Source organism: Eptatretus burgeri, chromosome 8, assembly GCF_056783735.1.
Source record: "Eptatretus burgeri isolate ZD-2024b chromosome 8, Ebu_testis_v1, whole genome shotgun sequence".
NCBI classification, from domain to species: Eukaryota; Metazoa; Chordata; class Myxini; order Myxiniformes; family Myxinidae; genus Eptatretus; species Eptatretus burgeri.
In genome coordinates, this window is record NC_140968.1 from 38,376,354 (window position 1) to 38,400,486 (window position 24,133).

The 24,133-nt window shown below is 46.1% G+C and overlaps 1 protein-coding gene across 1 annotated transcript in view; it reads right to left on the reverse strand.

The window, feature by feature from the left end:
• Positions 1-24,133, reverse strand: part of CYLD (CYLD lysine 63 deubiquitinase) — a 145,415-nt gene that overhangs the window by 92,363 nt on the left and 28,919 nt on the right. Inside the window, exons 6-7 of the mRNA XM_085890446.1 lie at positions 7,068-7,205; positions 5,531-5,648 (exon numbers count right to left, since the gene is read on the reverse strand). Of these exons, the coding sequence (XP_085746572.1) occupies positions 5,531-5,648; positions 7,068-7,205 (256 nt within the window). The remainder of the gene's footprint in view (positions 1-5,530; positions 5,649-7,067; positions 7,206-24,133) is intronic.

Consider the following 24,133-nt stretch of genomic DNA (forward strand, 5'->3'; position numbering starts at 1 on the left):
ATCTCCATCTCCATCTCCATCTCCATCTCTCTCTCTCTCTCCCTCTCTCTCTCTCTCTCCCTCTCTCGTACTTTTCATCGACCCAGCAGCTTCACACTGCGGTTACTGTTCCAAATTCACCACACACTTCCACGATATAATCTAAAGCTCTCAACATTATGGGCATTTCCTATGATGATGCAGAAGCACAAGGCCTGTTGCTCTCACATCGCAGACAGGTTGGTGGCCTATGTTTATCTTTTTTTAATATGACTTTTCTTCCAATTATTCTCTCTCATATTCATTCATTCATTCATTCATTCATTCATTCATTCTCTCTCTCTCTCTCTCTCTCTCTCTCTCTCTCTCTCTCTCTCTCTCTCTCTCTCTCTCTCTCTCTCTCTCTCTCTCTCTCTCTCTCTCTCTCTCTCTCTCTCTCTCTCTCTCTCTCTCTCTCTCTCTCTCTCTCTCTCTCTCTCTCTCTCTCTCTCTCTCTCTCTCTGCAGCTGACTCCGCTTGCCTGGCTCTTTCATGAACAGATCTATCAGCAGTGAGCTGTTGCCTTGCGCGTGCAGTTCGAGAATTCAAATAACAGGAGGAGAATGTGTATGTTTAAAAAGTCAACGAATACGAACATTTTGTATTTCAAAAAACTCGAGCGTTTTTACCCATGAAGCCTTTTGTTATAATTAATATGCCGGCGCACTATTCGAAAACCTCTTTTTTTTAATATATATATTTTTTTCATTTTTATGGAAAGCCACTTAGCGCATCCTGGAGCTGAATGTTCGGTCTATATGTGTGTAAAGTTTCATCAAGATTGGTTCACTGGTCTCGGAGCTTATTGGTTACAAACAAACAGACAGACAGACAAACAGACAGAAGGACTGCCATTTATATAGTAGATGAGCAGATATATCAGCAGTAAGATGACTCTCTCTCTCTCTGTAGCTGACTCCGCTTGCCTGGCTCTTTCATGAGCAGATCGATCAGCAGTTAGCTGTTGCCGTGCGCGTGCAGTTCGAGAATTCAAATAAGAGGAGGAGAATGTGTATGTTTAAAAAGTCAACGAATACGAATATTTTGTATTTCAAAAAACCCTAGCGTTTTTAACCATGAAGCCTTTTGTTATGATTAATACGCCGGCGCACTATTCGAAAGCCATTTTTTTTTTCTAATGGAAATATATATATATATATATATATATATATACTTTTTTTCATTTTTATGGAGAGCCACTTAGCGCATCCTGGAGCTGAATGTTAGTTCTATATATGTGTAAAGTTTCATCAAGATTGGTTCACTAGTTTAGGAGCTTATTCGTCACAAAAAAACAGACAGACAGACACAGACAGGACTGCCATTTTATAGTAGATTTAAAAGGATATATGAAGTTCTGAATCAACAAAAAAAGGTTCTGTAATATGAACAGTGAAATAAAGAATTGTGGAGACCAAATACTTTTGTCAATTTCTACTTATTTTTTGAGAAAATTGGGAGTTATTTGAAAAAAGTGCAAGGGTACCAATATTTTTGGCAAAAAAGCATCACGGATGCATGTGCAGGGAATGATGGAAATCACGGATGCATGTGCAGGGATTGATGGAAATCACGGATGCATGTGCAGGGATTGATGGAAATCACGGATGCATGTGCAGGAATTGATGGAAATCACGGATGCATGAGCAGGCACTGATGGAAATCACGGATGCATGTGCAGGGATTGATGGAAATCACGGATGCATGTGCAGGGAGTGATGGAAATCACGGATGCATGTGCAGGGATTGATGGAAATCACAGATGCATGTGCAGGGATTGATGGAAATCACGGATGCATGTGCAGGGATTGATGGAAATCACGGATGCATGTGTAGGGATTGATGGAAATCACGGATGCATGTACAGGGATTGATGGAAATGCTGTATTAATGCATCGCGTTCATTGCAATTTTGCTCAGTGCATTGAACTGTGCATTTCTCATGAGGGACAACACATTAAACATGTCATGTAATGTCATTGAACACATAATATATTGTAATGTAATGTCAACAAACAATTCATCATGTATATGCACCTTTGGTTCCAGACTTTATGGCCACCCTGTACTTTTGTCAATTTCAACTTATTTTAGAGAAAATTGTGAGTCATTTGAAACAAGCACGATGCCATTATTTTTGGCCACGACTATGTATGGATGGTCACATTGAACAGGTTGTTGAGGAGAACATCTCCAAGAAACAAAATGAATATGCAACCGATTACTCCCAACCCCACCTCCCATTGTTTTTCAGCCGATTTATGTCCACTGTAAGATGACGTCCTCACTCAAACTAAATGGAGGTGCTTTTAGAAGACTTGCATGCTTGCCAAATGCGAGTCTGTGAGAGCGAGTAAAAGGAATTAAACCCGCCAGTGAAGAATGAAACAATTCGTTTACTACTCAGCCTAAACAGCCAGTCTTTGATGAATACATACATTGTGGCTTTACACACGAAAACTTTCCAATAGCAGTTGTAAGTGTCAATTTTTGAGCTACTCTGTATTATAACCACAAAGACAGAACTGAAGGTCTCTGCCAATATATAAAACTGTTAGGTGCTCAAAAATATTTTTGCACAAGTCTATTTTAGAATGTACAAATTCTACACAAGCACAAACTTGATGGTTCCAAATTAAAGGCCCAGTCACACCTTGACGTTTTAGCCACCATATGCCGATTTTTGAATTTTTTTTCTGAAACGCTGGCACACGTTGAATACGTTATGGGTAAGTTTTGATAACATTGAGAGCATGCTGAAAAACACTGCCATACGTCGTTTTACGTTGGCTTTCAACGTTGTACTTTTTGGTTGTCCTCAAATTTTTTCATGCTTGAAATTTCACGACGTATGCCGGCGTATGACTCACACGTTCCGCTACGCTGGCCACAAGTTGTATGCACGGTCTGCGATCGTTGACAGACGTCAACACATGCTACTTGTAAGTTAATCATAAGTTGAGACACGCCGAGGTAATGTTTAGCGTACCCGAAACTTATTTCTAACCTATGATTAACGTGTTGTTGGCACGTTACGCGATCGTTGCCACACATCGACAGACGTTACTTTTAAGTTACTCATAGGCTGAAAGACGTCGGTATAATGGATCGTCCTTGCGTCAGCGTCCACGGCCACGGCCAGGACACTTATTTGCAGCATTCTTCAAACTTTTCTTCGGCATGACGAGGATGTTCACACTTCGATGTCTAGCTTGGCTATGATTCCAATTGTCCGTCGGCAGCGTCTATTTAAAATAGTCGAGTTTGAGCGTTTTAACACGTTCAGAAGAAACGCTTCAAATTTCCAAACCCCAGCGTCAAAAAACAAAGGCGAGTGACAGCAATTTAAATCGTTCATTGTAGACAATGAAAATAGTTGAGTGGTACCGTTTAAAAGTCGTTGAGTGTAAAAAAATCCAATTGTTGAGTGCAAGCGTCTACTTTCAATAGTGGAGTTTGAGCGATTTAGCACGTTCAATAGAAACGATTAAAATTTCCGAGCGCCAGCGTCAAAAAACAAAGGTGAGTGACAGCAATTTAAATCGTTCATTGTAAACAATGAAAATAGCTGAGTGGTACCGTTTAAAAGTCGTTGAGTGTAAAAAAAATCCAATTGTTGAGCGCAAGCGTCTACTTTCAATAGTGGAGATGCAGCCATTTAAATCGTTGAGAGGCAGCCTATGAATAGCAAACCCTACGTCACCGGCAAAGATAAACTGCCGCACGATATGGATAAGTTAGGCTATCGTTGGGCATAGTTTGTGAACGCCAGCTTCACGATAATTATTCGTTGGTATATCGTATCTATAAGTAATCAAAGCGCTCTATGCACATTATTAGTTCATTGTGCATTTGTCCAACCCGTTATGAATAGACCTAAATCGTAAAAACAAACTATAGCTCATTGTTGAAAAAGCCCCATAAAAAATTAGCCGCGAAGAACTTCGAACAATGGTGAAAAGATGTCTCCTACCCGTGGACACGCGGACGCAAGGACGATCCATCATAACCCACACCCTCCCCCTCACACTCACCTACTACTGCCAACATGAACAAACTACTACTAATACTAATACCAATACCGATACTGATACTGTTACTATTACTGCTGACATGGACATCGACACAAAAAGGACTCGAAAACACTGTTGGGTTCCCCTTTTATGAGCAGCATTTGTATATACCAATTCCCAAAACCGCTGGGAACACGTCTTTATATGGCAGTTGTAAGCTAGAAACACGTTAATTTATTTTTTTTTGTCGACCGGAAGACGTCATTGGAATACGTCTACATACGTTGATGTGTGTTGGGACTACGTAAAGAATTGGTTCAAAGCACCATAAGTTAGAAATAAGTTTCGCGTAAAAAAGACATTACCGCGACGTGTTTCGACTTATGAGTAGCTTATAAGTAGCCTTTGTGGACGTGTGTAAGCGTCCACATATCGTGTGTCAAACTTATCCCCATCGCATGCGGAACGTGTGTCATTCGCCGAGTACGTCGTAAAATTTTGAACATGTTTAAAATTACTTGACGTACTCTACTTACTACGACGTATGATAGCGTACTTTAGCGTTCTACTCACGTATACCAAACTTACTCATACCGTATTTGACGTGCCCCAACGTTTTAGACACATTTTTCTTAGGTCGGCATACGCTGGCAAGATCGCCAAGGTGTGACCGCGATGTTGACACTTCCATTTCTACGGCAGTTATGATTCGAATCGTTGTGCGTCAGCCTTTTAATAGGCTACGTCACGACATCGTCGGCAATGCGTGCAACGCGCTATGCCTAAGTTAGACTATCGTTGGGCATCGGTTGTGTAGGCTGACAACAGGTTCAGCATTCGTTGGTATAAGTTATCTATAACACAACGAAACGTTCTGTGTCCGTTACCAATGCGTTATACATAAGACCAAGTCGGTATGAATACGTCCGAATCTTTAAAAAAAAACATCAAAAGTTCAACGTAAGCCAGCGTTTTACATACATTTTAATACGTTGCCATCGCTGGCTAAAACGTCAAGGTGTGACCGGGCCTTAAGATAAAGCTCGACTGCATTTTGTTTTGGTCACAAGCGAGTGATGTCTGATGTCATCACCCCGGATGCAATATTCTCTCCAACAACTACAAAACTATTTCACTCACAACAAATGTTATGAAAATGTCATAAGTGCTCAATTAACACACCTTGTTAAACACATGAAGATTCCTTATGAACCAGCATATTGCCAATGATACATTATTGGGAACCAAGCAAAGGTGAGTCAACAATCTCACATTCTCCCTTTTGATCCCCACAAGCACATCAAGCAGCCAACTTGGTGCATTAGTGAGTTTGCACCGTCGCATGTTAAATGCTGCCTAAGTGCTGACTGTTGGGATTGGAGTGCTGCAAATATGACCATTGCCAAGTGTGACATCACAAGCCCCAATCTCAAAGTGAATATGATGCAGAGATGGAGAGAAAATGGGAATAGAGGGGATTTAAGATGAGGGCTCCATACATTGTTGGATCGTGAGGTTGGTGAGATGGTCCGGTGAGCTGGACAGTAGTCCATGTGCAGTGCGTCCGCCGCTCCTGCTCGATGAGTAGAGACCATTGCCATCCACCAAGTGCTTGTCCTACCAGGCAGAGAAAGATGTGTAGTATATTACATTTTAGTCCACTAGAGTCATAAAAGACATCCTAAAGATTCTACCAACAGTATGTCAACTTCAAATTGATCCAAATTGATTCTACCAACTTCAAATCCAAGTTGAGATATCCTGCACACAGACAAACGGACAGAAAGGGGTGAAAACATAGTCTCCTTCACCTTCGGTGGCAGAGGTAAATAACAAAAACAAAACTGTTACCTTTGAAATTTATTCCAAACAGAGGTGATTTTTTTTTTTTTTTTTACAAAACAGCTTGGTTGGTGAGGATAAGAATATTACCGACTTGTAATATTGAGAGTGTGCTAAACTTGTATACATATATGTATACTGTATACATATATATATGTATACAGTATACATATATGCATCTTCTTCTTCTTCTTCTTCTTTCGGCTGCTCCCGTTAGGGGTCGCCACAGCGGATCATCCGTATGATCCGCATAGTGATTTGGCACATGTTTTACGCCGGATGCCCTTCCTGACGCAACCCTGGTCGCCTCTTGTGACACAGGGATATGGTACACCTATTTTAACCGGGGTATACACCGGCCCAGTAAACTGGTACTAATTTCGCCGACCTCGGAAGGATGACAGGCTGAGTCAACCCCCTGGTGTATTAATTCAGTGGCCCAACGGGGCTTGAACTCAGGACCTTTTGGATCCCAAGCCGCTGCCCTAACCACTGTGCCAACACCAGGCTTTGAGGTGGTGAACACCACTGCGCCAACACCAACACCAGCATATATACAAATGCCATAAATAGAAAACACAAGACTTAACTCGGGATGATGATGATGCTATTCGAGTGGGGAGTGGGGAGGAGGGAGTCATTTGTCGTCTTATCGTTCCAACTTTGCTCCCATTCGCAGCACGCTCCTTTCATTTAGTGGGATTCATTTCGAGTGTTACTCTAGTTCAGTTGGAAATCCGAAACGCATCCTGGTGTGTTTATGAATTCAGTGTTACAACAAATGCCACTGCAACTCAACCATACAGATGAGAAAATTGTCTGGTGAATGCTACTCCTCTACCAGCTTGCTGCTTTGTTTGCCACTCAATATGGCGGACAAACAAAATCGCAAGTGACCTATCGTCAAACACAAGAGGCCCCATTTGTTCCCACTGAAGTTCTGGATTAAATTTATGGCCAAGCCTGGAATGCATCAAAAACAAATAATGATGCAAAATGGACAGTCATTTTACAGTGACATGTGACATCAAACAATGAAGTACTGTGCAGTACAATTCTCTGACCACATTTCCACAGTTTGAGGGGGGGTGGAGGGGGGAGGTGCAATATATATGGGATAAAGGCAGCACATTTGTGCAGGAAAGGCTGCATTGGTGACAATGTCAGATGTTAAGTGTTTCTGCGGTAAAGTACCTGATCAATTCCAGAATCCACCCTCTTAATCTCGGCAATGCGATGGAAACCCACAAAAATTCCACAGTCTTCATCACATGTGAAGTAGCGATGCATATGGTCAGTCCCATTGGTATTTCCTTTCCCTCTGTGACATTCCTAAAAAAAAGATATGTTGCAATCACTCACTTCATGTGCACCAGTATGAACATATAAGAGTAATTATTTACCCTTCCAGTGAAGCTATGGTTAAACAACTTGTATAAAGGAAAACAAGCACAAGAAAAAGTCATTTGACCCAACATGTCTGTGCTTTATCTACACCACATTACCTTGATCTATCAAATCACTTATTACCTCCACCACCGAAGGTGAAGGAGGTTATGTTTTCACACCCTTTCTGTCTGTTTGTTTGTTTGTATGCACTCTACCGAGTGCCCTTATAGTTTTAGCTCTATTTGTCCTTTTCATCAGTGATAGATATAATTTCGCTTTGTTTGCTTTGAATGCAAGATTAGAAAATTTATTAAATCACCTGCTTCTCTTTTGGCGAAGATGCTAACTAAACCTTTTCTGATAAAAAATTGTGCTTGATTGGATGACTGCCATTATGGTGCAGTTCTGGCTCGGGATGATGTATCTTGGAGGATGCTGTCCTTTCAGATGAGGATGTAAAACTGGCTGTCATGTCCACTTTTAGATGATGTTAAAGATTCCCTGGTAGCTATAAAAAAATAGATGACCTTTATCCTGGTAACATGACTAAATACCTTATCTTTAGATGATATGGTATTTGTAAATTGATCATAAAAGGATGTGGATGTTAAGTTGGATTACGTCAATGGTAAAAATATAGTTGGTACATTAAAAATGAGAAGGGCACTTGGTAAAGCACATACCTCCGCGACACAATGCCTGATCCATGAGAACATATAAAATCCAATACATTTTTGAAATATCATTCTATATATCGTTTTTAGCCCAATCTCTCAATGGTGAAGAATCGCTTTAAAAGTCTTTTTAAAACCCTCGTATCTGAATCTGGATTTGGATCTTCACCAACATCAAATCACTTCGTCTTTGTCACACACCCAACCTGTCCACCAAGTTTTGTCCGAATCCGTCCACAACTTTTGACATATCGTTATATTATATATATATAATGTATATCAGTTTAGCCTCATCTCTCAATGATGAAGAATTACTTTAAAAATTTAAATCGACAGATCCAGATCCGGGTCTTCATCAAAATCTAATCTGTTTGTGCTTGTCACACACCCAACCTGCCCACAAAATTTCATCCAAATCCGTCCACAACTTGTTGAGATATCCTGCACACAGACAAACAAAGACAAGGGTGAAAACATTACCTCCTTACACCTTCGTTGGAGGAGGCAATAATGCGTCTAAACCAGCAATATTGCACCAGATCTCGACGACTACTACTACTACTACTACTACTACTACTACTACTACGACTACTGTAATGGCCCCAATTGTTCCCACCATCTTGTGGGATCAGCCAGGGAACGTTTTGTAGCCCACGTCTATCACAAACTGGCACACCAGAACCAATATTCGAAAAAAAAGTGGCAGGAATTCGGAATTTGTTCAGAGTACCTACTAGTGATAACTCACCTACTCTTCACAGAAGACTGTGGAATTTTAAACACCCACCAACAAATAATGCTGGTAAACTTATGCTCCAGCTTTAATGTCTTTCCAATGGATGGCACATGCATCAATGCCTTGCACTGCATGTGAAATAGCAGGGTGACAGTTTATAGCTGGGCCAAGATTCAAACTCAGGTTATATACAGCTCAAAGACAAGCGTGCATACATCTGAACTCTAAGCTATCCTGCCAGCCAAATTTCCAGTACTGTATGTTCTACCGTCCTTACAATTATAGTACAATTTCAGATCATAACAGTTATCTGAGAATGGCTGAGATTTACATGTCACAACAGGTTTCTCAAGATTGGAAGTGAATTTGTCAAAAAAAAAAAATAATAATAATAATAATGTCCAGTTACAAGTATAAAAATTCACCTATTTACTTTCAGGCAGTTCTAAGGAATCAGGTCAGCCTGTTTAGAGTTCTCATCTGAACCAAAGGGTCATGATGTTCAGAACCCAATTTCAAATCTTGTACATTCTATAAATTTCCATTGTCATTACAGTCCTTGTAATTCAAATTATAAAGTAAACTGATGAATACTAATCTCTTTGTCCTGCCTGTGATTAAAGCAAAAGCTCCTTCATAAGTCAGACTAATGTAAAAACAATAAATAAAGGCTTCAGCACACACAACACAAGACTGTGGCTTTGAATTCATTTTTTATGTCTGCTTTTGATGTCAATGTTTATCTCTCGCTTGCAGTAAAGCTTTCTGTAATCTGCGACTGGGCTTGTGCCAACTGCTAATTGAGAAAACTGAACTTATTTATCCTTTCCACACTTTTCCAGTCACACTTGGGAGTGGCCCAGTTGTTGGTCTGACATAGGTGTCATGTGGTGATGGAGATGGCCAGATGTGTTGCATTTCCAAGGCCACTGGGTTTGTTGATCATGAAATATGGCACAGGACATGCAGTACTGTTACATTGGAGGGGGAATCAGTTACTTGTTGGAAGTTTACACTCATTGTAAAAATACATCATATCGAGCCATGTATTAAGTGCCTGTATAGGAATAAGTCATCCTGTTTTTGTGGGTTGCCAAGAGATGGGGTTGCTACCAGCAATGTCTATGGAAGGTTAAGTGGTCTATTCTCTTTCTCAACATCCCGGGAAGGGGAAAGCTTCTCCCTCCCACACGGCCGCTTTGGATCGGCGAGCAAGTGGTGCGATATTGGCCTGCGGAGCCGTTGATTGACTGTCATTGTCACTACGCACAGCACAAACGCTGGAACCACCACTGGAACAGCTGCCGCAACCACAGCTGGCTTGACAGGTACCAGAATGCTATTTTCTCCTGTTACTGCAGGTCGGGGAATTGGGGCTGCGTTTACATCAGCGATCAGGCCTAATTTTTGGTTTTTGGTGGAAATAACAAACTCATTGTTGTAATCCTCAATCCGCTGGTCCAGCATGCGGAGCTGCATGTCGGAAGGAGCCAAGGAGAGCCCATAACCAGGTCAGGTATTGGAGCATGTGCCAGAACAGCACGTCGCTGCGTCCACTTTCCGCCGGTACTCCAGGGGCCTCCGTCTGGCCATCCCCCAGGCAGATGCCAGGCCCATCCCCATCTCCTTGAGATGATGGTCAACCTGTTGCAACCATGAGGCACGTGGTCGACCCACTGGCCTCCTCCACTCATGAGACTCCCTCGCTGAGAGAATCTGGTGAGCAGGATCAGAGTCAGGAAAACGAGCCACATGTCCATACAGCCGCAACTGACGCTCACGGACTATGCAGGTAACAAATCTCATCCGAGTCTCTCTCAGCAACCGCTCGTTGGACACAAAATCCGACCAGTGATAGCCAAGGATTCTCCGAAGAGACCTGGTACCAAAGGAATTAAGTCTCCGTCTCAGATCCTTGGTCAGAGTCCAAGTCTCGCACCCATAGAGCAAGACTGGAAGTACCAAGGACCTGAAGACTCGGACTTTCGTCCTCCCACACAGGTACCGGCAGCGCCACACCCCATGATCCAGTGAATCCATGACTCCCCAGGCCCGACCCAGACGTCTATTGACCTCTGACTCGCAGCCAGCAGAGACATGAATATCACTGCCAAGGTAAGTGAATCTCTCCACGACCTCAACATCCTCACCACAAACAGACACAGACAGGACAGCAGCATCCAAGATGTCACCGAAAGCCTGGATCTTAGTTTTGACCCAAGAAACCCGTAATCCCAAAAGATCCGACTCCTCATTCAGCACCTCGAGGGCCCCCAAGAGGATGTCTAAAGTCTCCGCAAAGATGACTGCATCATCTTCAAAGTCAAGGTCCGAGATCTTGACATTCCCAAATGACGCACCGCAACTTGATCTCTCCGACATCCTCCCTAGAATCCAGTCCATACAAGTGCTGAAAAGTGTGGGGGCAAGTACACATCCCTGACGAACTCCAGTAACAACTGGAAATAAGTCAGAGATGGTACCACCACACTTCACAGCACTCTCAGTACCAGAGTAGAGTTCAGACATCAGATCGATCAGTTTTGGTGGCACCCCACGAAGACCAAGAATCCTCCAGAGGACATCCCGATTCACTGAATCGAACGCTTTACAGAGATCAACATAGGCTGCAAGCAGCCCCTGCCGAAACTCTCGTCTGCGTTCGGTGAGGACACGAAGGGCAAGGATACGGTCAATCGTTGACCTCTTTGGTGTAAAGCCTGACTGCTCTGGACGCTGGTGCTCAAGCAGATGGTGGCGAACCCTATCGAGAATTATCCGAGCAAAGACCTTGCCCGGCACTGAGAGCAGCGTCACCCCTCGGTAGTTGTTGCAGTCTTGGCGATCACCCTTCCCTTTCCAGAGAGGGACAACAAGGCCCCTCTTCCAGTCAGTTGGGATGATGCCTGTGTTCCAGGCAGAGCACAAAACTGCATGCAACGACACGAGTGCAGCATTTCCACCAGCCTTGAGAAGTTCGGCATGGATGCCACAGATCCCTGGAGCTTTGCCCCGTTTCAACTGGTTCACCGCAGCCCGTGTTTCCACAAGCGTAGGTGGACCACAGTTGATTCGAGGGTCAGCAACAGGGATTGTAACACCCTTGACGTCCAACTCGACAGTTGGGGGATCAGCCTGGTACAACCGCTCAAAGTAACCGGCCCAGCGGGCCTTCACTTCAGACTCCTCTGCCAAGAGCCTACCACTTTCTGCTCGAACTGTAGTGCTCCGAGGGATGGGCTTGGATGAATGTAATGCGCGAATTCCCCTGTAAGCGGGACGAGAATCACCTGTCCACAGGTGACATCGTCTCGCTATCATAATCACCAATTATAGGGGCGTATCCACTATTGCTCCAGTAGATGTTACGAGCCCCCCGGCCTCGACTATGACTCTGCCGCTGCCACCAATCGGTGTTCGGAACAACTCCAAACTCACTGCAGATGCGTTCATAGGATCTATGGACATATGGGTTGTCAAATGCACTCCATGCATGGTCTTGAGAGAGTGGTGCATTAATCTCCACAAGGATTCTCCAGACTTGTTAGTAGACGTGGAAATCAAAGTGTGAAAGTAGGTGCTCTGAGCACACAAGGTGGTTTTGGCTGACACTCCACATCATGTGGTAGCACACCAGACTGTGAAATTGAGATGGTTCTGCCAGAACTGCATCAGATGTGAGTTCCATGTTTGTATAAGCTCCTCACTGCTCATGTGTGGCAGTTTATACTTGACAAAGATATCTGGGAACATTGCCTTGAACTTTTATTGTGCCGAGTTTGTCGCCTGGCCCAAGTAGGCTTTCTACCACTGGCTTGAACACCCCAAATACATATATATATATATATATATATATATATATATATATATATATATATATATATATATATATATATATATATATATATATATATATATATATATATATATATATATTGTTACGAATTTGGAATTCGATTGCACACAACATTCAGGTTCCTTTAATCAGCTATGTCGATAAGTGCTTGTTCCCTCGATAGCTCACCTTCCATTGTTTAAATGTTTAGAAATCGATTAGTTGCGCTGTTATTCAATTCAATAGTTAGGGAGCGCTCACGAAACAATGGAGAAGTCCTTCCCCCTCTTCTGCGAAGAGGAAGAAGACCCATCCCGTCCTGAATCACGGGACGTAAATACCTCCCTCCCACCCGTGGTTGAGCGGGGGATGGAGCACGAGGGGATGAGTCACGCCGGGCGCGGAGGAGGGGGCGGAGAAGGATAAAGAGGAGATCCTATATTTGTTCGGGTGGAGTGGTTGTTCAACAGGCCGTCGAGTTCTGCTTGGCTTGGGTTAGAGAGGAGGCTTTGTGAAGGCTTTCTGCTTTGGTTGTTCAGCAGGCCTTCGGGTCCTGCTTGGTTCGAGTGGGTTGGTGGCTCAGGGAGCTTCGGCCTCGGCTTGGTTCGGGTGGAGACTTTTTGGAGAGCTGCTTTGTTTGGAAGTGAGTTGAGCCGGTTGCTCGGCTCGAGCTGCTGGTGGTGGTTCTTCTTCTTCTTGGTTCGTGGAGCTCTTTGTTCTCCGTTTTGGTTCCCGGCTTGGTGCGACTCATCGGCCTCATCTTGGAGGTGGTTCTTCGAGATAGCGACACATCGACGCGAAGGATCGGCGCCTCGTCTCACCAGCACGTGTTCGGAAGCACGAGAGGATTCGCTGGAGCTCGGGAAGGATCGCGGCTCACGGCGATTGGATGCAGCTCGCTCTCGCTTGAGCCAGGGTCCGAACAGCTTGAAGACCACACGAGGTGGAGATGTTTGAGATAGGTTCTGGGTCTCAGCTCATCTGTCCTCTGAGTTGGAGTCCTGAGCAAAGGCATCAGTCACCATTTCTTGGGTGTGTGTGTGTGTACGTACGTGTGTCAGTGGCGCCGTGTCTATCAAGTAGTAAACTGTTAAGTGCATGTGTGCAGATAATATTAGCACGGTTGTAGTTCTTTTGTCGTGCTTTTGTTGATTGCACAATTGCATGCGTGTTTGCCTTGCCTGATTGCATACATGCATGCCTGCATACGTACTTTGTAAATAAATGTCCTTGTGTGAATGTTCACCTGCTCGTTGCGTCCTCTTCCTCAATTGAACAGCCATAATTAAGTTCGGAATATCGTTGGTTCTTAATAGCCGATAAAATAATCAGATCCGGCGGGGCTTGGCGATATACACCGCTCGGCAAATCGCAAATGGAGCGAGCTGCTTAGCGACTCGTTTCCAAGCAGGACCCGTCGAGGTGTAAATCCCCGGCATTCTATCTGCGCGTGTAATTAGGTAAATCGACAGTTTGGCGATCGGACCCTGTCACGCGCGGACAGAATAGCTGGCTGATTTTCGGTGTGATTAAAGATACACCCGAAGCTGGATTTAGGCGTTGATCCGGAAAGCTACGACTGGATTGCTCGTTCGATGGGCACGTGCGGCCGCAATTGGGCTGAAGCGGTCGTCCGCACGCCGAACGGGTGGAAACCACAACACTGGTGTCAGCGAGCGGGAAACAGATTCATTCCCCTCCAAACTAAATTAACGGGAATCGGATCAAGGGTGTGTAGAGCGACCCTCGATTCCCATTAAATTACGAGCTTTTAAATTTATTCCGATACGCAAAATGGCAGTTCAAGCCGAGTGGGGGCAGGGTGGTTTAGAAATAGATGTATTGTTAGAGTCTGTGGCCTGGGGCAAGATCGCCGTGCAGGACACTCCCCAAATGCGCCAGCTATTGTTAATGTTGCTGGCGGAGGTGAGGGCAAGTACGCAGCAAATGAAAAATGAAAGGGAGGCGAATTTAAAAGAAAACGCAAAGGAAATGAAGGAAGAAATAAAAAACAACATGGATGCGAGCGCGCAAAGCATCAGGGACGATATGCCGACACAATGGGGTGAGGTGCAGCGTATCAGGCAAGGCCTGCAGACGGGCATAATGGCAGTGGCGCGCGACGAAACGCTGACAACGGAGCACAAAATGGCGGCGCCACGTGTTGGAGCGAACGAGCTGGGAGGGAGTGCAACGGGCGTGCGGCCCGTGATGGAAATGGGGGAAGTCATGAAGAGAGACGCCGACACAATAATTCGGGAGACGTGTTGGACGAGACTCATAACGGCAGAGAGAGTGACGGTGACAGAGAGGGAAAAATTAAATGGGGTAACTGAGACGTGTACAAGGCACGTAGAAACGAGGGAGATCATGAATCAGGTGACGGAATGGACAGAGACACGAAGGGAGACGTACAAATTAAAGGAAATAACAGAGACACGGGAGATAAAGGGTGAGTTGGACGAAAGTAAAGACGAACACACACACATGGAGGTAGTGGAGGACAATGGGGTTGAGCTTGAGAAATGTCCCATGACCCGGTGCGAGCAGCAGGATGGCCCTCTCCAGGAACGAGAGGAGTGCTGTGCTCCCTTGAAGCGGATCTCGACCAGGTGGGTCTGGTCGAGCTTTGCAAGGTAGATGAGGCGAGTGCTGTGGACGGGTGCACGCGGAGCTTGGGGGGTTTGGAGACCCCGGGAGCGCTTGAGGTAGCGCAAATCCCCAGCGTGGTCGTCCCGGTGTGTGTGTGTGCGTGTACGTGCTGGAAAGCACGCATAGCGTGAGTGTTATGGCGTGCATAAGTGAAAGGCCGTGACTGAGTGGAACCACGTGTGCGAGTGAAATGGCATGCGTGAATGAACGGCGTGTATGAGAGTGACAGCGTGTGTGAGGTCGCTGTATGTAAGAGAGATGGCGGTTGGCATGCAGGAACAAGCAACCGCGTGTCCCAGTGAGAATGTCATCTCGAGGTGTGTGAGCGTCATGGCACGCGGGAGTGTGTGTGTGAAATTGCGACGACGACGGCACCAGACGGTGGACAAAGGCCGAGTAGCGGCCGTAGCTGTTTTGGGGACCGTGCCGGGTTTGCACAGCAGCGAGCGCGAGGTCCGTACTGTGCTGCGCACGAGGCCGCCACGTGCGCGCCTGCGCGAGTGAAATCCGGTCCGGAAACGTCCACGGTGGATACAAGCCGACCCCGCAGAGGGACAAAAGTTAGGCTGGAATTATTGAATTCGGATCGGACGGGTTCTCCAAGCGAGCATGTGTGTAAAGCTCCATGTGGCCTGCACTGCATGTTCTGTTCGCAGAGCATGCGAAGCGGTTTCCCCGATGCGTCACGCATACCCCGGCTTGCGCGAGAAATCGCGCAGGTTCGGGGTGCGAATGACGTCATCGGGGATTCCGCGGCGCGGGTTACAGACGGGCAGAGCACATGTGCTCGCGTGGGGAACCCCTCGAAATGCGAGGCTTGCTTGGGATGCGCAGTGACCACGTGGCTGCACGAATAGTTGGAATCCGGCAGAAGGAAATCCCTGCCGGATGTTACCGTCCGGGAAGGGACGCGAAACGCGAACAGCTGCCATGACGTCACGGAAAAGGAGCGCGGTTTGTGAATTGCCGTGCTGGTGCGCAAAGAAAAAAAAAGGAGAAAAGCAAGCCTCGCCACTTCGAGTATACAGGATTCCCGAGGCAGATGGTGGGAGACCCCCTTGTTGAGGGGGCACAGGAAGTACTAGTTAAGGGGATGGGTTAGCGATAGTTAGACTGGCTTCATGGGGACATGGGTTGTTCCTCATGGAGCCCATGGAATGGATTAGTTAGAGGGATTTCAGTTTAGATTTAGGAAATGGGAATTGTTGGATTTCTGGAGACACGGACAGACTGGAAATGTGTAGTGGAGACATAGCCTAGCTACGTAGAGTAAATGAAACGTGCATGAGTTTTAAGGGATGACGAGGGAGCACGAGTTAGTCAGGGGATTTAATTAGGAAGGATGGCAGTATAAAGTGTTGGTGTGAGTTGTGAAATGGAAAGTGCGTGAGGAATGAGTGTGGGACAGCAGGCCCAAGTGTGTGAGTGGAGCGAATGTGGTATGCATATTGCAATGACTGATTGGGGGGAGGAGTGATTCCCACCCAAGGGACCCCGGGGTCAGGGTAAAGTTAGCTGTTGGGTTATTCAAATTTACTAATAGGAGGTCATTTTGTTGGTGTCGAGAGAAGGCACGAAACCCGTTTGGAGGGGTGCAGGAGTTCATGGACCGGCTGGGAGCGTGGCTGTGGAAAGGTGAGTTTTGTTTAGTGGGCACCCCAGGCACGGGACTAGTCAGCCAGAGTAGGCCAAGGGCCCAAGAGGGGCCGGGATAGTGTAGTGGGCACGGGCAACCCTCGGAAAGGGACCCGGGGCATCAACACGCCACGTGGGCATCGGAGGCGGGCAATGCCAGAGAGGGCAACCCCCCGCATTGATAGGGAGCAGTGAGGCTCGGAGGCAGCCTGCGGGCCTGGGGGTGCCATGGTTAGAGTTCGGCAGAGGGGGAGTTCCTGCGGGTTGAGCCACGCTGCCCAGCCAGGAAATTGTGCGAGGGCACGTATGAAAATTTGAGGGCAAGACCCAAATTTATAATGGACACCAACACAGGCGACGGGAATCATGGTTTTTAGAACCGATAGTTTAAAAGTGTGAGGCGTTTTTGGAAAGCCCCGGGGTAGTTTCAGGTTAATGAATGTTAAGGTAGTTAGGAGATGTACCTCTTCACACCATCCATCCCTTCGCTCGTTGTCGGCCGCTGGACCCACCTTGGTAGATCGCTGAACTCTGAGGAGGCCATTCTGAGGCTTCATTGGGCCTCGAGACAGGACGCTAGTCTCTCCCTATTCCCCTCCAGAGAGGGAACGTAGGGGTTGGGAGTAGGCTAGGCTGACAGGATAGGTTAGCCAGACAAAGATGATAAAGGGGGTTAGGGAAGACAATTATAAAAGGGAAATAAAAATAATAATAATAAAGAGGGGATAAATTTTGTTTGTTGTGTGGCAAAATAAGGGAGTGGGTATGGACAGCGACAGGCAAAGGCGATAGAGTGGGGGGAGACAGTAGGCTAGGTCCGAGCCCGCCTTCAAAGCGGCTGGCACCACCGCACTCCCTCCAGACCTGATGGAACCACACCAGAGGCCGGCCAGCTTCACCTGCCGGCCTCTTGTGCTGCAGCCGCCTGTTCTGCATGGGCTTGCCTTGCCATGCCTAGTTTGCCTGCCTCTGCCATGACCCCATGCCTGCTGCCCTTGTTTGCGTTTGCCCGTGTCCATCCATCCACCATGTGCGCCAGGATCATCCAGTTTTGCAAGGACTGCCCTGCAGGCAGCCTGTGCATCCATCATGTTCATTTGTGTTTTGCGACCATCTCCATCCATTCCCCTGCACCAATAACTTTGCAATGACTTTTGCCTTTCCCCTTTCACAGATCACAGGTCCTGGGCCATGGTTAATGGAAGTAATGGATAAGTTAAATGAAAATTGTAAATACGTGGATCCTCACCTGCATGGTTGTTTTAGCGCCGGCAATTTTAGTTAAGTTGTCCGAATGAGTCTGTGAGAGTTTGTTTAGTTAGTTACGCAGCGCATTAGGTTATTTATTTTTGGGACACGTATAAAGAAATGTCGCACTCAGGGATCCGAAGTTAGAACATACTAGGGGAAAACTTACGCATGCTGGTCACACGAAAATTTGACAACTTGGGACGAGTCTGTAAAAAGGGGAGGGGATAGTGTTACGCACAACATAAAGGTTCCTTTAGTCAGCTATGTCGATCAGTGCTTGTTCCCTAGATAGCTCACCTTCCATTGCTTAAATGTTTAGAAATAGATTAGTTGCGCTGTTATTCAATTCAATAGTTAGGGAGTGCTCACGAAACAATGGAGAAGTCCCCCCCCCCTCTTCTGGGAAGAGTAAGAAGAGCCCTCCCGTCCTGAATCATGGGACGTAAACACCTCCCTCCCACGCGTGGTTGAGCGGGGGATGGAGCAGGAGGGGATGAGTCACGCCGGGCGCGGGGGAGGGGCGGAGAAGGATAAAGAGGAGATCCTTTCATGTTCGGGTGGAGTGGTTGTTCAGCAGGCCGTCAAGTCCTGCTTGGCTTGGGTTAGGGAGGAGGCTTTGTGAAGGCTTTCTGCTTTGGTTGTTCAGCAGGCCTTCGGGTCCTGCTTGGTTCGAGTGGGTTGGTGGCTCAGGGAGCTTCGGCCTCGGCTTGGCTCGGGTGGAGACTTTTTGGAGAGCTGCTTTGTTTGGAAGTGAGTTGAGCCGGTTGCTCGGCTCGAGCTGCTGGTGGTGGTTCTTCTTCTTCTTGGTTCGTGGAGCTCTTTGTTCTCCGTTTTGGTTCCCGGCTTGGTGCGACTCATCGGCCTCATCTTGGAGGTGGTTCTTCGAGATAGCGACACATCGACGCGAAGGATCGGCGCCTCGTCTCACCAGCACGTGTTCGGAAGCACGAGATAATTCGCTGGAGCTCGGGAAGGATCGCGGCTCACGGCGATTGGATCCAGCTCGCTCTCGCTGGAGCCCAAGTCCGAACAGCTTGAAGACCACACGAGGTGGAGAGGTTGAAGATAGGTTCTGGGTCTCAGCTCATCTGTCTTCTGAGTTGGAGTCCTAAGTAAAGGCATCAGCCACCATTTGTTGGGTGTGTGTGTGTGTGTACGTACGTGTGTCAGTGGCGCCATGTCTATCAAGTCGTAAACTGTTAAGTGCATGTGTGTAGATAATATTAGCACGGTTGTAGTTCTTTTATCGTGCTTTTGTTGATTGCATAATTGCATGCGTGTTTGCCTTGCCCGATTGCATACGTGCATGCCTGCATATGTGCTTTGTAAATAAATGTCCTTGTGTGAATGTTCACCTGCTTGTTGCGTCCTCTTCCCTCAATTGAACTGCCATAATTAAGTTCGGAATATAGTTGGTTCTTAATGGCCGATAAAATAATCGGATCCGGCGGGGCTTGGCGATATACACCGCTCGGCAAATCGCAAACGGAGCGAGCTGCTTAGCGGCTCGTTTCCAAGCAGGTCCCGTTGAGGTGTAAATCCCTGGCATTCTGTCTGCGCATATAATTAGGTAAATCGACAATTCGGCGATCGGACCCTGTCGCGCGTGGACAGAACAGCTGGCTGATTTTCGGTGTGATTAAAGATACACCCGTAGCTGGATTTCGGCGTTGATCTGGAAAGCTATGACTGGATTTCTCATTCGGTGGGCGCGTGCGGCCGCAATTGGGCTGAGGCAGTCGTCCGCACGCCGAACGGGTGGAAACCACAATATATGCACTTCTATATATATATACATATGCATATATATATATATATATATATATATATATATATATATTGTTGCGAATTTGCGCCCGCCGGCGTGCGAGCGGCCACGTAACTCGAATCGCGGCACGTCGCCCACCGGACGGACAATTCTGTCGTGACCCTCTCGGACTAACGCCGGGAACTAGTCACGGGTGGGCCATTCGGCCTCACCACGATCATGCCAATCGGCCCCCCGCGTGGGATAGGGTTGTTCGCCAAATTCGACCTACCTAAGTACCCACACGGAGGGTAGACCGGGCGATCGCACCTCGCCGCAGGTCGACTCCGGACACAGGCCACTGAAGCGACCCGTTCCGTACTATCGGGATAACCGAGCGGTGTTATCGTCAACCTCGACGGTTCCGATTAATTATCGGGCGTATTTAGCCCACTACCAACCCTTTACGTGAAGTAAGATGGAGATTCAATTAAAGAAAAGACGAAGCGAAATGGGAAAAACAGTTCAACATAAGGCACATTTATTCCGTGGCAAACGGAAAGCACACATATACAATTACAACAATTATGCACCAAAAGCAAATGTAACAAAAGGAACACAACAATGCAGATCTACTACCGACTACGCGAGCACACGGCAACACTTACACAGTTTTACTTTACAGACTGCGCCGACAACACATATACTCAAAGGCAAAAGAAAGGGGCCACCCTCAAATACAAAGGGACAGACGGGGCTGTGGGCCGAGACCGGGTGGAGCCTACCCGTCTTGTGATGAGCCGCAAATGTCGCGGCGGTGCCCCGACTCCGCACTCCTCCGCGGGTTTCGTTGGCACTGCTTGGAATGGGGTGGGAACGGGGCCCCCTTTTCGCACTATCTCAGCGCGGGGGGGGGAAACAGGGGGGTTGTTGATGCTCTGGGGAAAGAGGATAGCTGGCTTGCTTGGGTCCCGCGACGAGCGACTCCACTGCGACCTCGACCGCGTTCCCGGCTTCCCCTCTCTGCAGCTCCCCGACAGACTCCGAACCCCGACAGACCGACTCTCCTCCAGACCCGTCTTGACTGCTGCTGCCACACTCCGCCGCCGCCACACCTCTCCAACTCGCCCGAGCCCAAAACTGCGACTGCCTCCAACTGCTTCCGACCCAAAACAAAACTGACTGAATTCGCCCCACGCTCGACGCTTTATAGTGCGGCAGGAGAACCCATATGCAAATTTCCGGATCAGGATGAGCTCGGGGCGGAGCCACACTCGCCCATTGGACGGAGGAAAAGTGGGCGTGAATCATTCCTGATCCGCGAATTTGCATATATCGATTCTACTCCGACGCGCCTGGAGGCGGGGCCAAATCGCCCCGTGCTTAATGATTAGACGGATCGGAAGTGGGCGTGTATCATTCCTGATCCGACTTCCCCTCGGAAAGGCCGGTCTTTGTAGCCGCGGCTCAGCGCGCGCCCTGTACGAGGCCAGGACAGCCCGATGCTCGGCGCCCACAAGTAGTGCGGGAATGGCCGCAGAAGGAGAGGCGAAGGTGGTGGAGGGTCTAAAGTGGCGGCCCCTGGCCACGGTGACACTTGGAATGGCGGTGATGCGAGGTTTGCGGGATGGTGCTGTGAAGGTAAAGGTCGTGGCTGTTGGCGTTGTTGTTGTTGTGAAGCGGTGTTGCGGTTGGTGGTTGTTGTGTGATGGCGGTTGAGACGTGGTTGGTTCAAAATAAAGATAGAACAGAAAAACGGCTATCTTAAAGGGTCGCAGCCCGAATGAATCACATTTATTCCCTCTAAACAACGGGTTTGGGGCTAACTGCACATGTACTTACAGAGATATCTCACCTACGGGACCTGAATGGTGGTTTGCGAATTTCCTCAACCACAGCAATATATATAGATATATATATATATATATATATATATATATATATATATATATATATATACATATATATATATATACATATATATATATATACATATATACATATATACATATATATATATACATACATATATATATATATATACATATATATATATATACATATACATATACACATATATACATACATACATATATATACATATACAAATATATATATAAATAGATATATATATACATACACATATTTATACATACATATATATATATATATACATATATATATACATATATATATATATATACATATATATATACATATACATATATATATACATATATATATACATATATATATATATACATATATATATATATATATACATATATATATATACATACATACATATATACAGTGGGGAGAACAAGTATTTGAACCACTGCCGATTTTGCAGGTTTTCCCACTGACAAAGCACGTAGAGGTCTGTAATTTTTATCATAGATACACTTCAACTGTGAAAGACGGAATCTAAAACAAAAATCCTGAAAATCACATTGTATGATTTTTAAATAATTAATTTGCATTTTATTGCATGAAATAAGTATTTGATACATCAGAAAAACAGAACTTAATCTTTGGTACAGAAACCTTTGTTTGCAATTGCAGAGATCAGACGATTCCTGTCGTTCTTAACCAGGTTTGCAGACTGCAGCAGGGATTTTGGCCCACTCCTCCATACAGATCTTCTCCAGATCCTTGAGGTTTCGGGGCTGTCGCTGGGCAACACAGACTTTCAGCTCCCTCCAAAGATTTTCTATTGGGTTCAAGTGTGGAGACTGGCGAGGCCACTCCAGGACCTTGAGATGCTTCTTACGGAGCCACTCCTTAGTTGCCCTGGCTCTGTGTTTCGGGTCATTGTCATGCTGGAAGACCCAGCCACGTCCAATCTTCAATGCTCTTGTTGAGCGAAGGAGGTTGTTGGCCAAGATCTCGCAATAAATGGCCCCATCCATCCTCCCCTCAATACGGTGCAGTCGTCCTGTCCCCGTTGCAGAAAAGCATCCCCAAAGAATGATGTTTCCACCTCCATGCTTCATGGTTGGGATGGTGTTCTTGGGGTTGTACTCATCCTTCTTCTTCCTCCAAACAGGGCGAGTGGAGTTTAAAACAAAAACTCTATTTTGGTCTCATCAGACCACATGACCTTCTCCCATTCCTCCTCTGGATCATCCAGATGGTCATTGGCAAACTTCAGACAGGCCTGGACATGCGCTGGCTTGAGCAGAGGGACCTTGCGTGCGCTGCAGGATTTTAATCCATGACGGTGTAGTGTGTTACTTATGGTTTTCTTTGATACTGTGGTCCCAGCTCTCTTCAGGTCATTGACCAGGTCCTCACGTGTAGTTCTGGGCTGATCCCTCACCTTTCTCATGATCATTGAGGCTCCACGAGGTGAGATCTTGCATGGAGCCCCAGACCATGGGAGATTGACTGTTATCTTGAACTTCTTCCATTTTCTAATAATTGCACCAACAGCTGTTGCCTTCTGACCAAGCTGCTTGCCTATTGTCCTGTAGCCCATCCCAGCCTTGTGCAAGTCCACAATTTTGTCCCTGATGTCCTTAGACAGCTCTCTGGTCTTGCCCATTGTGGAGAGGTTGGAGTCTGATTGATTGAGTGTGGACAGCTGTCTTTTATGCAGATAATGAGTTCAAACAGGTGCAGTTAATACAGGTAATGAGTGGAGAATGGGAGGGCTTCTGAAAGACAAAACTAACAGGTCTGTGAGAGCCAAAATTCTTACTGGTTGGTGGGTGATCAAATACTTATTTCATGCAATAAAATGCAAATTAATGATTTTGAAATCATGCAAGGTGATTTTCAGGATTTTTTGTTTTCGATTCCGTCTTTCACAGTTGAAGTGTACCGATGATAAAAATTACAGACCTCTACGTGCTTTGTAAACGGGAAAACCTGCAAAATCGGCAGTGTATCAAATACTTGTTCTCCTCACTGTATATGCATATACATACATATATATTATATATATATATATATATATATATATAAATATACATACAGATATACATATATACAGGGTGTCCCAAAAAATGTACTCACATTTTGGCTCCTCATAACTCATTGAATTTTTCATTTATTTTCAGATCAAATTGACCATAATAATGGCAGAACTACGACTAGGTTTTGAAGAAAGAAAATTTATCATAAAGTGCTTCTGGAAACACGAAAACATCATGGATGTGCAAAGACAATTTAGAAGACATTTTCACAAAGATACACCAACGCGGCGCACCATTGCTCGCATCCGAGATAAGTTTGAAACAGATGGAACTGTGCATGACGTCCAGAAGGAGCGTTCAGGAAGACCACGGTTATCAACCACCCCCGCAAAGGAAAATCAATTGCTGGAAACCCTCCACC